Source organism: Cynocephalus volans, chromosome 3, assembly GCF_027409185.1.
Source record: "Cynocephalus volans isolate mCynVol1 chromosome 3, mCynVol1.pri, whole genome shotgun sequence".
In the NCBI taxonomy this organism is placed as follows: Eukaryota; Metazoa; Chordata; class Mammalia; order Dermoptera; family Cynocephalidae; genus Cynocephalus; species Cynocephalus volans.
The window spans coordinates 149,325,605-149,340,528 of NC_084462.1; the positions used below are offsets into that span (position 1 = coordinate 149,325,605).

The 14,924-nt window shown below is 42.7% G+C and overlaps 1 protein-coding gene across 1 annotated transcript in view; it reads left to right on the forward strand.

Moving 5' to 3' along the window:
• The first annotated feature begins 6,584 nt into the window (after positions 1-6,584).
• ARG2 (arginase 2) overlaps positions 6,585-14,924 on the forward strand; it is a 29,016-nt gene continuing 20,676 nt past the window's right edge. Inside the window, exons 1-2 of the mRNA XM_063088995.1 lie at positions 6,585-6,772; positions 7,625-7,697. Coding sequence (XP_062945065.1) covers positions 6,662-6,772; positions 7,625-7,697 — 184 coding nt within the window. The 5' untranslated portion in view covers positions 6,585-6,661. The remainder of the gene's footprint in view (positions 6,773-7,624; positions 7,698-14,924) is intronic.

Genomic DNA, 14,924 nt, shown 5'->3' on the forward strand with positions numbered 1-14,924 from the left:
TCCTATGTTCCATTCCCTCAGCCCCTCTTTAAAAGCCCTGAGTAAATCTGAGTTTTGGAAATCACTGTAGTCTGGCCTTACTCCTTCTGGTTTACTGGAGAGATGGGTAAGCCTACCATCTCTCCTCAGGTCACTAGAATTCCTAAATTAAAGCTGACTTCCATTTTCACCAACATTTGACTTTTGAGTTGTTTTTGAAAGGGGGCAGGCAGCCGGACCGTGTCTGGTATCAGATGTGTTCTTGTTCATCTTCCAGGAAGCCCCCTGGACAAAGTCCAGCTTTGTTCATCCTAATCACCTCCCTAAAGGCCCCACCTCCTAACAGCATCACCGTGGGGGTTAGGATTTCAACATATGAATTTTCAACATGAATTATGTATGAATTTGGGGGAAGGGGAACACAAACATTCAGACCACAGCGCTTAACTGTATTCTGGGATTACTATGTTAATTCTCCCAGCCCCAGTATCAAAGAGCAACAAAGAAAGAGCCAAATTTTCCCAGCTTCCTAACACAGCTTCAGACTGTTCAAAGGACAAAATTATGACAAATTAGTTTATTTGTTTTGTTTTGCTTTTGGGGGGTTGGCCAGTACAGGGATCAAACCCTTGGCTTTGATGTTATAACACTGTGCTCTAACGAACTGAGCTAAACGGCCAGTCCCCTATTGTTTTGTTTTGTTTCAAATTAAGTTTAAAGATCTCAGTTGGCTTTATTAGGATTCTAGAACTGGGTGACACTTCATTCCATAAAATAGAATGTGTTCTGTGAGCTGAGCAGAAGGGACTGGCTTTATAGACAAAGAAGGGCTGAAGAAAGTATAAGCAAAGAACAGAGACTGTATTAGTCATTTCAAAGCTACTTTTCTTGTAAGGTGGGAACAGGGAAACTGACCTGTTCTGGCTGTTTCTGGCTGTTTCTCTCTCTCTCTCTCTCTCTCTCTCTCTCTCTCTCTCCCCCCCCTCCCTCCCTCCCTCCCTCCCTCTCTCTCTCCCTCCCTCCCTCACTCCCTTCCTTCCTCCCTCCCTCTCCTGGTACACAGATTTAACCCTGGACCCCTATTTTATCAATACCACACTCTGACTGAGCTAACTAGCCAGCTCCTGTTATTGCTCTCTGATAACAACAACTTAGTTTCGGTTTGGTAAAGTGGAATTTTAGCAAGGGTGATTCCATTTTGATTTTCAGTCTGGTCTGTTGGGGCCTAGTGTAGGAGCTTAGTCCAAAATAATGGCCTCCTATAATTTTTATTTAACAGGAGTAATTAACCCTCTTGTGTAAAAAAAGTCCTCCTCTGAAGTTCTACTGCACAGAAGTGACTCCATTTCATTCAAACTTTGAATTTAGGGCCGGCCCGTGGCTCACTCGGGAAAGTGTGGTGCTATAACACCAAGGCCATGGGTTCAGATCCCTATATAGGGATGGCCGGTTAGCTCATTGGGTGAGCGTGGTGCTGACAACACCAAGTCAAGGGTTAAGATCCCCTTACTGGTCATCTTTTATAAAAAACAAAAACAAAAAACTTTGAATTTAAAAACTTGTTCTCTCCTTATAATCCAAATAACATAGCCTGCAGCTAATTGCCAGAACACAATAATTCTTGTTCTCACATTGTACGCAAAATAATTAGAGAAAAATTATTAACCCAGATGGCCATTCTTTACTAGCTTGCTAAGCTGATCTTATTTGAGAATAACAGGATCTGAATCCATGGAGAATGAAGTATGATGCCAGTCAGCTAACACCTGGGAAGTTTCTTGATGATTATCTGAAACACTCAAGCATGTCTGCACGTCCCTGCTTGGTCACCATGAATCAGCTTTCTACCACAGACTGCTATAAAACCCTTTGTCAAACCTGGAGAAGTGGACATGGTGTTTAAGACACAAGTCTGCCATTTCCCCAGGCTCTTGGCTTCCTGATTAAAAACTACCTTTCCTTACACCAACTCTTGTCTCTCAAGTATTGGCTATTGAGTGGCAAGCAAACGGACTTTTGGCGTCTCACTAACAGTTCATGCACTATGTGATTTGGCCCCTGCTCACCTATCAGACTCCATTCACCACACCCCCTTGCTCTGTGTGAGAAAATAATCCAAGTGATTCATTTTCAGAAATAATTCAGGCCCAGCCCGAAAGTTGTCTGACTGGTCCAGCCCATTCCTGGGGGGTCGCTGAATGGATAAAGTTGTCCTTGAGATGGTAATGAGTTACTAGCCCTTTATTGTTCTCTTCATTCCCTAGTGTTTCTCTTTTCACAGGTCTTCAGGGGGCCTTTTTCACAGGCTTGTCCTGAGCCCTCAGACAAAGAAATTTCTTACAAGGGGGTAGTAAATGGGGGTAATCTTAGATGTCATCCGAGAAGATTGTGCACTTCCTAGTACTCTCGGCCAATGAAGAGGCGGGGGCAGGGACTTGCGCACTCGGGAATAAATTACTTGCTACAGCCCTTTTCCCTGTGCCTGCCCTGCAGACACCCAAAACTTGCAAGGCCATAATTAAAGTCTCGCTTTGCTGTACTTCGTGTCTCCGTGTCCATCCTTTGGCCTTGGACAGGTGAAGGCATTTCTCACATCTGCACGTCTGGGCTATCCTGGCATTCTTGCTTTTCCTCTGACTCACAAGCACCTTCCTGCCTTAGGGCTTTTGATCTTGCTGTTCCCTTAGCCTGGAAGGCTCTTCTCCCACAACTTGTTATGGTTGGCTCCTTCTCATCATTCAGGTCTCTGGTTCAAATGTCGGCTTGGAGAGGCCTTTCTTGACACTCCTCTCTAAAACAGTATCTCCTGTCCTGTTACTCTGCTTTGTTTTCCCCATAGCATTTACTACTGTCTGAAGTATTTATCTACTTGACTGCTTTCTCCACTAGAATGTAAGCACTGTGAGTGATGAGATATTATGTCTTCCTCTCTATCAACAGCACATAGAACAATGCTTTGCGTACACTACATGCTCAGTAAATATTAACAGTCACATGAATGTTTACATTATTGTTTTTGTTGTGGTTTTTTGGGGTTTTTTTGGTCCAAACTTGAACCCTGGGCCTTGATGTTATCGGCACCACGTGCTAACTAACTGAGCTAACTGGCCAGCCCTTTTTTTGAGTACATTTGCAGTAAACAGTCGTGTGCTGGAGACTGCTCTTAGCAGCCAGTTGTTAAGCCCAGGCTTCATTAAAAATCAAATTATAGGGGGCTGGTTGGTTAGCTCAATGGGTTAGAGCACAACCTTGTAACACCAAGGTCATGGATTCAGATCCCCATACCGCCAGCTGCCCCCCCAAAAAATCAAATTATATAAACTTGCAATTAAATTATATTAAAAACAAAGATAATAGACTGGTCTGAAGGTAGTGACTTATCTCAGTTGATTGTTCACAGTCAATCCAATTCCTGTTATACTCTTTCCCTTCTTACTACTGCACTTAGCTAGTCTTTAAAACAAAAGACAAAGACACCCCCCCACACACACAGAAGATAATAAAGGCTCAGAACTTATCACTGCCATCACAGCCTAATTATTTTACTACATCTTACCATTATTTATGTATGCTCTTGAGGTTATTTATGTTGGTTTTATCTGTACAGTGAAATTATTATATAATGAGCACCTCTTCCCAACTCCATGTTCAGTGATAGATGAGAGCTTGAAATCAGCCTTGAGGGAGTAATTATACCATGGAAAATAGCAAACTCCATGTATTAAGTCCGTTTTGTGTTGCTATAACAGAAATACCTGAGACTGGGTAATTTATAAGAACAGAGGTTTATTTGGCTTACGATTCTGGGACAGCTGCATTTGGCACAGGCCTCAGGCTGCTTTTACTCATGGCAGACAGCGGCAGACAGCCAGCAGGTACAAGCAGATCACATGGTGAGAGGAAGCAAGAGAGAGAGAAAGGGAGGTACCAGGGTCTTTTGAACAACCAGCTCTCACAGGAACTAGTAGAGCGAGAACTCACTCATTAATCCCCCTACCTAGGGAGAGCATTAATCCATTCATGAGGGATCCACCCTCATGACTCAAGCAGCTTCCAACACTGTCACATTGGGGTTCAGATTTCCACATTAATTCTGGGGGGACAATAAATCCAAACTCCAATACCCCACAATCAGGTCTGACCTACTCCCACCCCCTACAACCCCTGACCCCACTATTCCCAATAACCTACCAAGGGATAGAATGTGTGTTGGCAGCCACTGAATTCCAGAAAAGACGCACAATCTTTAGGGCCGCCTATGAAGGAAGAAGAAAAGTAGAGCAAGCTGGTTTGAACCTGAGGAGAGATCCTAGAGCTATGCAATAACAGGGTGCATGTTTTAAGGGGAATTTCTTTCTTTCTTTTTTTTTTTTTTTTAAATTTGACCGGTAAGGGGATCTTAACCCTTGACTTGGTGTTGTCAGCACCATGCCCTCCCAAGTGAGCTAACCGGCCATCCCTATATAGGGATCCAAACCCTTGGCCTTGGTGTTATCAGCACCATACTCTCCCAAGTGAGCCACGGGCAGGCCCCCAGAATTATATTTTTAAAAACATAAAAATTAAATACTTTTTTTTTTTTTTTTGGTGGCTGACCAGTATGGGGATCTGAACTGACCTTGATGTTCCTTTATTTTTTTTCTCTCCCCTTCCCCTCCCCACCTCCGTGTTCCTATTTTGAAAATAAAAACAGAGTAATCATTTTTGAACTTTGAGGTTTTAAAAATGAATTATGAAATATTTTAGACATATAGAATAAATAATAATTTGAATTTTCAAGAATAGTAATATAACAATCTGTTCACTTCCCCAGTGCATAATAACGTAGAACTTGTAATTTACCTGTGAACTAAACTATAGGTAGTGGAAAACTACTGAAAGTAACACGAGGGTAAATGTAGTACTTTGGAAAGGTCAAACTAGTGACCTGGTAGGTGCTCAAGAAACAAGAAGATTTTGCAGAAGTCCCTGAGGGGCTGAGGCAATCTGTGCCAGTATTAACTTCAGAAAACATAGTAAAGGGAAAAAAATTGGATGTGGTGATGGGCAAGAAAAAGAAAAGTACCACGATAATTCCAATGAACTGAACAAGTGTGATAGTACCAGTGACTGTGGATCCCTGACCACACTCCCACCCACTCCTCCAGGGCTTGTTAAACAGATTGCTGCTGCCCTACGACCAGTTACTGACTTGTTAAATTTGGGGGTTGGCCCAAGAATTTGCATTTTCAACAGGTATCCAGGGGATGTTGACCTGCTGGTCTGGGACTACACATTAAGAACCACTACCTTATAGTTATACTATGCTTATTTTGCTAAGGCCTCAAAGATATCTTTGTTCAACCAGCAGGGGAGACAATTATCAAACGTGTCCTCTAAAAATAAACTGCCTTAGAATACTAAAGCTCCTTGGAGTTATGGTGTTGCCATGGAGACTTTTGAACTATTCGAGAAGGGCATGTAAATTGGCATCAGGTGAAATAAATTTCAGGTGTTTATATAAAATTTTATTTTGATAGGAATAACTTTTAGATTACTGCATGTCATGGTTAAGAACTTGGAATGTGGAGTCAGACAGCTCTGCCACTTACAAGCTATGTGTTTGTGGGAAAGTTACTTGTCATCTCTGGACCTGTTTTCTTTCTTTCTTTTTCTTTTTTTTTTTAAAGATGACTGGTAAGGGGATCTTATCCGTTGACTTGGTGTTGTCAGCACCACGCTCTCCCAAGTGAGACACGGGCCGGCCCTCTGGACCTGTTTTCTCATCTTTAAAATAGGCCCTACCTTATAGAACTGTTGGAGTGTTAAAATTCTTAGAACTTTAGTCGGTTACTATTATTAAAATATTATTATTAGTTATTAAAACCCTAAGTAGTTACTTAGTATTTTCAGCTCTTTAGACTCCCTAAAATCTAGAATTAGTGTATTTGTTTTTTAATAACCAGTGCCCCCATTATTCAGGTAAAGAACTGAAAACATCTGGAAGGTGATTGCTTTGTAAATCCTAACCTCCCCATCCAAAATACCTAAATCACGCTGGTCTTTAATAACATGCCCGGACCAGAGAGTTCTAGTCTATATTTGATCTCCTAGCCTTCGACGTCCAAAGCTGCGGTAAGAGTGTTCCCGGACTTTGTGGTCTTTGAGATGGAACGGAGCAGGCGGATGCTGCCTTTGTCTAGGCAGGGCACTCCTGCTGGGTGGGGCAGACCAGGCCTGGCCCAGCCAGCGGTTCGGTGGAGTTAGCATCTGCAGGGAAGGCACTTGTGTGGAGTCCGGTTCCGAGAGGCTGTGTGTCGGTTAGCGTGTTCCGTCGAGTTCGTGAACTTGCCCGCGAAGTGACACGCCTATCCGTCACCGTGCTGTTATTGGCCATACCCTGATATTGGCCTTATGGCATCAGCGACAGGGGCGTGTCCCGGCGGGAGAGACCGACACAGAGTGGGTGACGTCATGGAAGGCGTGTCGGGGCCCTGCTGAGCCGTGGGCGGGGCCTCCGGGGAGGTGTGTCGCGGCCTGGTAGGGGGCGCTGGCGGCGGGGCGGGGCCACGGCGGTGGGACGTCAGGGGGCGGTGCAGCGGCTGGCGCCTGTAGGTGAGCTCAGTAGCTGGCGGTGGCGCTCACTGGAGGCTGCGAGGCGCTCGGAGCAGTCTCTTTCTCGGCCGTTCCCGCGCTGCCGGTCATGTCCCTGAGGAGCAGCCTCTTGTGTCTACTCCGGACGCAAGTGCATTCCGTCCGGAAGAAATCAGTGCACTCCGTGGCTGTGATAGGAGCCCCGTTCTCAAAGGGACAGGTGAGAGCCGGGACCTGGCACCGCGCGAGGGGCAGGACCCTCCCCCGAACCTGGAGAAGGCGGCGGTGGGGTACGGGGGACCGGGAGGTGAGGAGAGAATGGGGAGCAACGGCGAGGGGAAGAGCTGGTGGGTTCCCGCGATTGTGCACCGGGAGAGCACGTGGGGTTTCCTCGACTGAAGAGGGAGAGGACGGCGATGGAGAGGGAGGGAGGGTCCTCTGTGTGGGATGAGGGAAGTGAGCAGCGAGAGGGCGGGTTTCTGCGGCCGCCGCAGAAAGAGCCTGAAAACGCTGGGTACAGCCTGGGGGGGTGGGGGAGGGAGGGAGGAAGAGGATTCCATGGAGGGGCAGGAGGAGACCGGCCTGAATCCCCGGGGGAAAATCCATGGAGAGGAGGTTAAAGAGAGCGACCGAGGGCTTAAGGCTTCAAGATCCGTTCTCTCGGAAAGAGCATTCACTGGGAAGGAAATTGGCGCTGCTTTTCATTGTTCTCCCTTCAATGAGAGAAGCCTGCAGTCGTGGAGAGCTCACGGTGGAGACGCCGGTCGCCAGCAGCACGCACGCCCAGCCACCATATCTAACCCGCCTCAGCCCCTCCCGTCTTGGGCTCCTCCCGCCCTTCTCACAACGAGGTGCTTGGAAGGTTGATTTGATTCCATTAATGAAGTTATTTCCCCCTCCTTCTCTACAAGTGTTTGATGAAACGACAGACCTTACAGGCTGACGCTGTCACAGGTTTTCACAGGAATATGTTGGGAACTAAGTGTAGTATAGCAGATTTCTGTATTTTTGTGAAAGTGGGTTTTTTCAGTCATCTTTCCTCACATCTAACTGTAATTTATGTGACTGACAGAGAAGAAAAGGGGCGGAATGTGGTCCAGCAGCCATAAGAGAAGCTGGCTTGATGAAAAGGCTCTCCAATTTGGGTAAGTGGCTGGGTTTTAGATCTGTGTAGGACTCGTAAGAGACCACGTCAGAGTCTTATTAACTCTCATATGCACGTACTACCCAGTATCAGCTGTGCACTTGGGAAACAGTCTGCCACATCCTCCATCCTCCTTTGGATTCTATCTGCAGCTTAAGATTGGTTAAAAAGTCTTCAAGAAAAGTCTTGATGTGGTAAAGACAGTAAGTGTGTGAAAGGCAAGGAGGTGGAATGAGGCTGTGCAAAGTGGTGCTAAGAATGCTAGCTTTAACTACACAGTCAACCTTTCTCCCTAAAATTCTAGCTTTCCTAACTCAATCATGAGGTGCTCATGATTCATCAGCCTCACCAATTTCCTCTCTTCCTTCATTTCCTCTCTAGTGACCCTCTAGGGTAATAGCTTTATACGAGAGTACTTCAAAAGGTTCATGGAAGAATATAATTAAAAGATATGAATCTTTCCATGAACCTTTTGAAGTTATGAAAGTCACCCATTACTTGTTAAAAATAGATTCCTAGGCTCCTCCATGGAAGAGTTGGGCTCATTAGTCACGATGTGGGATCCAGATATGTGCATTTTTATAAGCACCCCAGGTAATCAGAAGTAAAGTTGCAGTCTTGTAATTCGGACAGTACTCTAAGCTTTGTGAATCAGAAGTAAATCTGACCCAAAGATAAATGCTATTTCTATGAAGATACTTCAAAAAGTTTGTGGAAAAAATTGAATTACAAGATAATATGAATCCTTCCATGAACTTTTTGAAGACTCCTCATATAGTAATGTAGAACTCTTCTTTTAGTTAACAGGGCACCAAATTTCAATCCCTTTATGGTAGAAAGGTTCTCCTTATATCTAACCCAAATATTTCTAGCTGCTATTCAAGGCCATTTCTTCTATTCTTGTTAGGACCATTCACTATCTTTTTTGGCTCTCTAAGTGGAAAATGTGGCAGCAGGATGGTCCTGGAGGTAGATGTTGGAGATAGTAACACAGAATCTAGGTGAAATATATATATACATATATGTATACACACATATATATATACACACATATATATACACATATATATGTATATATACATATATATATATATATATATTTTTTTTTAAAGATGACAGGTAAGGGGATCTTAATCCTTGACTTGGTGTTGTCAGCACCATATTCTCCCGAGTGAGCCATGGGCCGGCCCTCTAGGTGAAATATAAATCTCTCCTCTCTTGCTCTGAAATCTCTGATGATCATGAATCCATTCTAAGGGTAAGTCATCTCCTTCCAAAAAAAAAAAAGGAATAATGAAGTCAGTGAAGTTACCTGGAGTTGAGGTGTCCTTCATATGCCTCCACCTACATATGGATATGACTTGGATTGAGTACTCAAAACTCTTTTCTGTTAAATACTTGCACTTCCTTCAGTTTCAGTAAGGTATCTTTCTTAATCATTTTTAATAACTCTCCAAGCTCATCACCAAAGATGGAAGATAAGCTGCTAAAATTTAGTGTTCTTTTAATGTGTCCCAAGTAACTTAATGGAAGGCTTTTATTCCTGTTCATAAATGAGGATACTGAATCTTAAAATAGCTTATACACAACTGCCTTTCTAAAAGAATCATTTTACACTGAAGACAACAACCTCTGGTAATCACTATTTTTAAATACTGGATAAATCTCTGCAGCCCATCTGAACTGGGCCAGGCATTGCTCAAATTGCTATACTATCTCTGGATCTGCCTGAAGAGACTCCTGACAAGAAGCAGTTTCAGCCTCTCACCGAGGAGACTTTGAGATATTCAGCTGAGGCTGCTGAAATGAGGGGGAGGGGCACGTTTGTAACAGCTTCTCTTACTCACGCTTCATAGACCTTTCCTGTTCAGCTCTTAGTATTTTTCCACTCAAACCTGGGGAAAGCCATTCTATTCTCCTTTAAATATTTGTCCCTCTACCAGTTTTTCTTTAGACTCCCAACCTAAAGTGATGGTGAACCATCAGTTTAATTGGTCTTCCCTTTCATTTTTTAAAAATATTTCAGTTGTACAATTATATCCTTACCCTGCGGCTGATTAGTAGCAAGTATCACCAGCAGTCTGAAATAGAATCTGATTGAATATTAATATGATTGTGGCACTCAGCAGATTTCCAGCACATGGTTTTGGCTCATCTCCTGGAATATGTTGGAGAAAAGTACCAAGAGAAGTTTCAGTTGCACTATTCCTAAACAATACCAAAATAATTTAAGTTCTTAAAGCACTTTCAAATAAGCAGCATGGGTCAAATTTCAAGGGAGTGAAGGCTCATGGTAAGGTAACTTTTATAAATCCCTTTTTTCTTTGCCTTTGCTCTGATATCACAGGGTGCTGGTATTGCTGTGGCATCAGTTAAACTTCCTGTTTTCTTGAGTGAACATATTTGACTTAGTGTCTGGACTTGCTTTTCCATTGCCCTGGCCTTAGTAAGGACACTCCGTGGTTTTCTCAGGTAACCATTTTAGTATATAAAGAGGGCCTAAGAGAAATGAAGAGTCATTGCCCTGGCAAGGCTCAGCAGCAATGAATCTGCTTCTGATTCTGGTTAGCCATGGTAATTTGTCCTTCTCTTCAGAATTAGAATGAGTGTTCTCTGGGTAAAGATAGCTGTAAGCTGTGATTAACACTTCGAGGTCTCTGTCTTTATAATTGTGGTAATTTTGACCCAGCTGTGGTACTGAAGAAGCAACAGCCACTAGGACAACTTGCCACTGTAATTAGGCCAAGGGGTCATGGAGTTCACAAAGGCATTTGGAAGCTATTCTGGTTCCCCTCAACTAGGCTAAGGATATTTATTCTTTCTGTTCCATTTGGTGCTCTGTCAGATAGAAGAACAGGAATCTCTTTAGCTGAGACTGGGTTAGACCGAAGAATCTGGTTTACTTTTGCAAAAACTACTGATTGAGAGCCTCAGTTGTTTAAACATAAGGGTCTTTGGTGTGAGAGCTGTTCATTTGGAGCAGATAGATAGGTGAGTTCAGGCATCTGTAGTTGCTTTCAGTGGTTGGTAGAGGATGTTAGGAGTCACAAGTTTAGTTGTGTGATAGTGATGCTTTAGCCTGCCTTCCATCCCACCATTCCACTGAAAATATCTTGAGCAAACTCACTGATTTGTCAGCCTTTATTTTGTTGGACTTCTCTATCACAACCGACCACTTTACTCCTGAAGTACTCTCCTCTGTAAGCCAAGACTCTACTCTCTCCTGGGTCTCCTTTTTCCACTGACAGGTCCTGCCGGGATTCATTGGTGGGATCCTTTTCTTCCCAATCTTCACATGTTGTTGACCCCAGTGTTCCTTCTCTGGCATTTTCTCATTATGTTTGCCCCAAGTGACCAATGTCATCCACTCTCCCCTTGCTTTTACAACTCTGCTGCAACTCCGACCTCTTTCTAGAATGCCATGCTTGTTCTTCCACCTTTGTTCTAAGAGCCTCATCGCACTCTCACAGATGTCTCAAACTAAACATGTTCAAAACAAAAGTTCATTATTTTCTCCCTCAGATCTTCTCCTGTTTCTTCTCGTTGTCTGTTTCAAACTATCACCCGTTATCTTATTACTCAAGTCATATTCAAAGACCATCACAATTGTCTCTTTTTTTTTTCTTTGGCAGCTGGCTAGTACAAGGTTAGAACCCTGGATCTTGGTATTATCAGCATCACACTCTAACCAACTGAGCTAACCAGCCAGCCCCTTCTCCTTCCCTTTTGTCCCTTATATCTGTAGACCACAAAGTCTTGTTGCTTTTACCTCCTAAATTATCCGAATCTTTTTCCAGAATGGTGCTTCTCTAGTTCTGTCTCTCTTCTCACACCTGGCCATAACTTTCAGTGTTACCTCTAGTCCCCTTATTGCCTCCTTCAATTCACCTTCTTCACTGCTGCCACAGCACTCTTTCTAAAATGCTAATCTGACTGTATTTCTCCTTTGCTTAAAGTCTTTTAAATGTATCTATGCTGCTCAGACTTCTGTCATTCATATACGATGTTTGCTAATTTGCCATATCCATGTTCCACTTGTATTATTTATTTTGCTGTTTTTGTTTAAGTTAGCTTTAAAGCTTCATATTGTTAAAGCATAGTCTGCCCCTGCAATAAACAATGAAATCTCAGGCTTGTGGTAGATATATTTTTCTAGTACATTTTCATTTTAATGATTTTATATTTAGGTGTTTGTCCTTCAGTCTCTAGTGGTATGTGTTCTACACTTACCAACTGACAGGATAGGTCCTCTGTAATTTGACCCTCGTCTACCTCTTCAGACTTATCTTCATCCTCATTTCACCTCATTTAATTGCAGCTAGGGTTGTGGACACTTGACCTAGGTTCCATCAACAGAAGCACCTATCCCAAATTTTGATTTTAAATTCAAGAAGAAGGGACAGCAAAGAATTCACTCTGTGACGGGCAGTGGTGGTAGCAGTCCTAGCAGTAGCCCCTGTCCAGTCAGTAGAGTCAGCCATGCATGCTGCAGTGCATTTCCCTAGCAGTGGAGGTGACAGCAGCAATAGTGTCTTCATTGGTACGTTCTGCACTGTGAGTTTTTTGGCATTATTCCTGGCGATGTGGACTTTAAGCCAGATTTTGAATCTTAAAGATTCTCTTAAATATCCAGGGAGTTAACATAAATTTAATAAGTTTCTCTTCTGCTGAAATTAGCCAGAACAGGTTTCTGTTGCTTGCAGCTTAAAGATCCTGACTGATAACACCAGTTTACAGGTCCTGTGCTTTGAGGCCATTATGAAGTAAAATAATGGTTACTTGAACACAAGCACTGTGATAGGGCTACAGTTGATCTGATAACAGAGACAGCCTACTAAGTGACTGACGGGTGAGTAGCCTATACAGCGTGGATACACTGGACAAAGGGATGATTCACATCCTGGGTGGGATGGAGCAGGATGGCAAAAGATTGCATCATGCTACTCAGAATGGCATGCAATTTACAACTTAAGAATTGATTATTTCAGGGCTGAGCCTGTGGCGCACGCCGGTGCACTCACTGACTGAGTGCGGGTCACGAAAAAGACACACACACACAAAAAAAAAAAAAAAAAAAAAAGAATTGATTATTTCATAACCGAAACCTCAGAAAGCAAAACCACAGATAAGAAGAGTACTATATAACAACTGGAGAATAAAAAGACAAATAACCGAGTTAAAAAGTCAACAATAGATTTGAATAGACATTTTTCCAGAGAAGTTATACAGATGGCCAATAAACACATAAGTCTTTAGAGAATGCAAAGAAAAACTACAATGAAATGCCATTTTGACACCTACTAGGATGGCTATAACAAAAAAGACAAATAATACCAAGTGTTGGTGAGGCGAGGGTGTAGAGAGATTGGAACTCTCAAACACTGCTGCTGGGAGTGTAAAATTGCACAGCCACTTTGGAAAACAGTTTGGCAGTTCCTCAGAAAGTTAAACATAGGGCCGAGCCCGTGGCGCACTTGGTAGAGTGCTGCGCTGGCAGCACGGCGACGCTCCCGCCGCGGGTTCGGATCCTATATAGGACTGGCCGGTGCACTCACTGGCTGAGTGCCGGTCACGAAAAAGACAAAAAAAAAAAAAAAGAAAGTTAAACATAGAGTTACCATATCATGGAGCAATTCCACTCCTGTATATAAAACTAACAGAATTCAAAACATGTGTCTGCTCAAAAACTTAATATATGAATGTTCATAACAGCATTATTCATACTGGTCAAAAAGTGGAAATAACCCAAAAATCCGTCAACTGATGAATGGGTGAGAAAAATTTGCTATTATACAGTAGAGTATTATTCAGCCATAAAAGGAATGAAGTGCTAATTCATGCTACAACATGGATGAACCTTGAAAATATCATTCTAAGTGAAAGAAGGCAGACACAAAAGGCCATATGTTTTTGCATGATACCATTTATATGAAATGTCCAGAATAGACAAATCCATACAGACAGGAAATAGATTAGTGGTTCCCAGAAGCTGTGGGGAGAGGGAATAGGGGAATGGTGAGTGACTGCTAATAATGGGTACAGGTTTCTTTGTGGAGGGTGATGAAGCTCTTATGGAATTAGATAGTGTTGATGTTGCACAACTTTGTGAACATTAAAAACTACTGAATTGTAAATTCCAAAAGGATGAGTTTTATGTTATGTGAATTATATCTCAATAATAACCAAAAAATTATATAGGCAGTTGTGATCGGTGAGAATACATGGGTCTGCTAAATTGCCAGTACTGGTCTGTTGCTTTGCCTCCCACGGATTGTCACCCCTTTTCCCCTGGGTGACGGAGCCGCCAAAGATTACTCAAAGCCCATCTCTTCTGAGCAGTGAGAAGCCCCCAAAAGGGGTTAATCTCCTGGAACCCTCAAGATAGAGGCATTCCTTCCACTTGAGAAATTAACCACAAGTTGGGGTTCTCTTCCCGCATTTATTCTCCCGACCAGGAAGTTACAGGAAGAGAACATAGGTGGGGTTTTTGCTAAGTATAGTTGAACAAATTTAATGATAGAAGCTGGTAACATTCAGTAAGGCAAGCAAGGTGACCTTCCATAATGCAATTTGCAACAAAAGCTTGATTTTAGCAAACATTCTCTTCTTACAGCAATTTCCCAGTATCTTTTCGTATCGATCGGTAACCTGTCTGTCTTTGAGCCAGCAACCTTGCTGTGTTACAATTCTTTATCTTACAACAGAGACTATAGCCTGGGGAAAATTTCCTGTCCTTTGCAAGGTTAATATTTGAAACTGCAAGGCTTTGGAAAACCAGGCCCTGTGAAATACATTTGCTTTATGCATACTCCACACTGGTCTATTTTGTTACTTGAGTAGTAATTACAGGGTGTTTGCTTAAAACAATTTGTTATACTTTATTCAAGTTTTATGTTATATTGTGAAATATACAATAAAAACACTGTAGCTAATAAGACAAAGGTCCAGGGTTTAATCCCTGTACCGGCCAGCTGCCAAAAAAATAAACACACAGAAAAACTGTAGATTTTACATATCATGTCTGTTGACAGATCTGGATCTTAGGCTGATGGTTTTCAACCTCTACTTATGGACACTGAAAAAGATGAAACTAGCATCTCTGCTTTTATGAACTGTGTTCTTATATCGTTTGGGACAAGAATTGTGCTAGGTTGACTCAACAACAGGTATCAGTGATGTTTCTGAAGGGACTGTAGGGGTATATGACCCAGCAAATCTTCTGACTCTA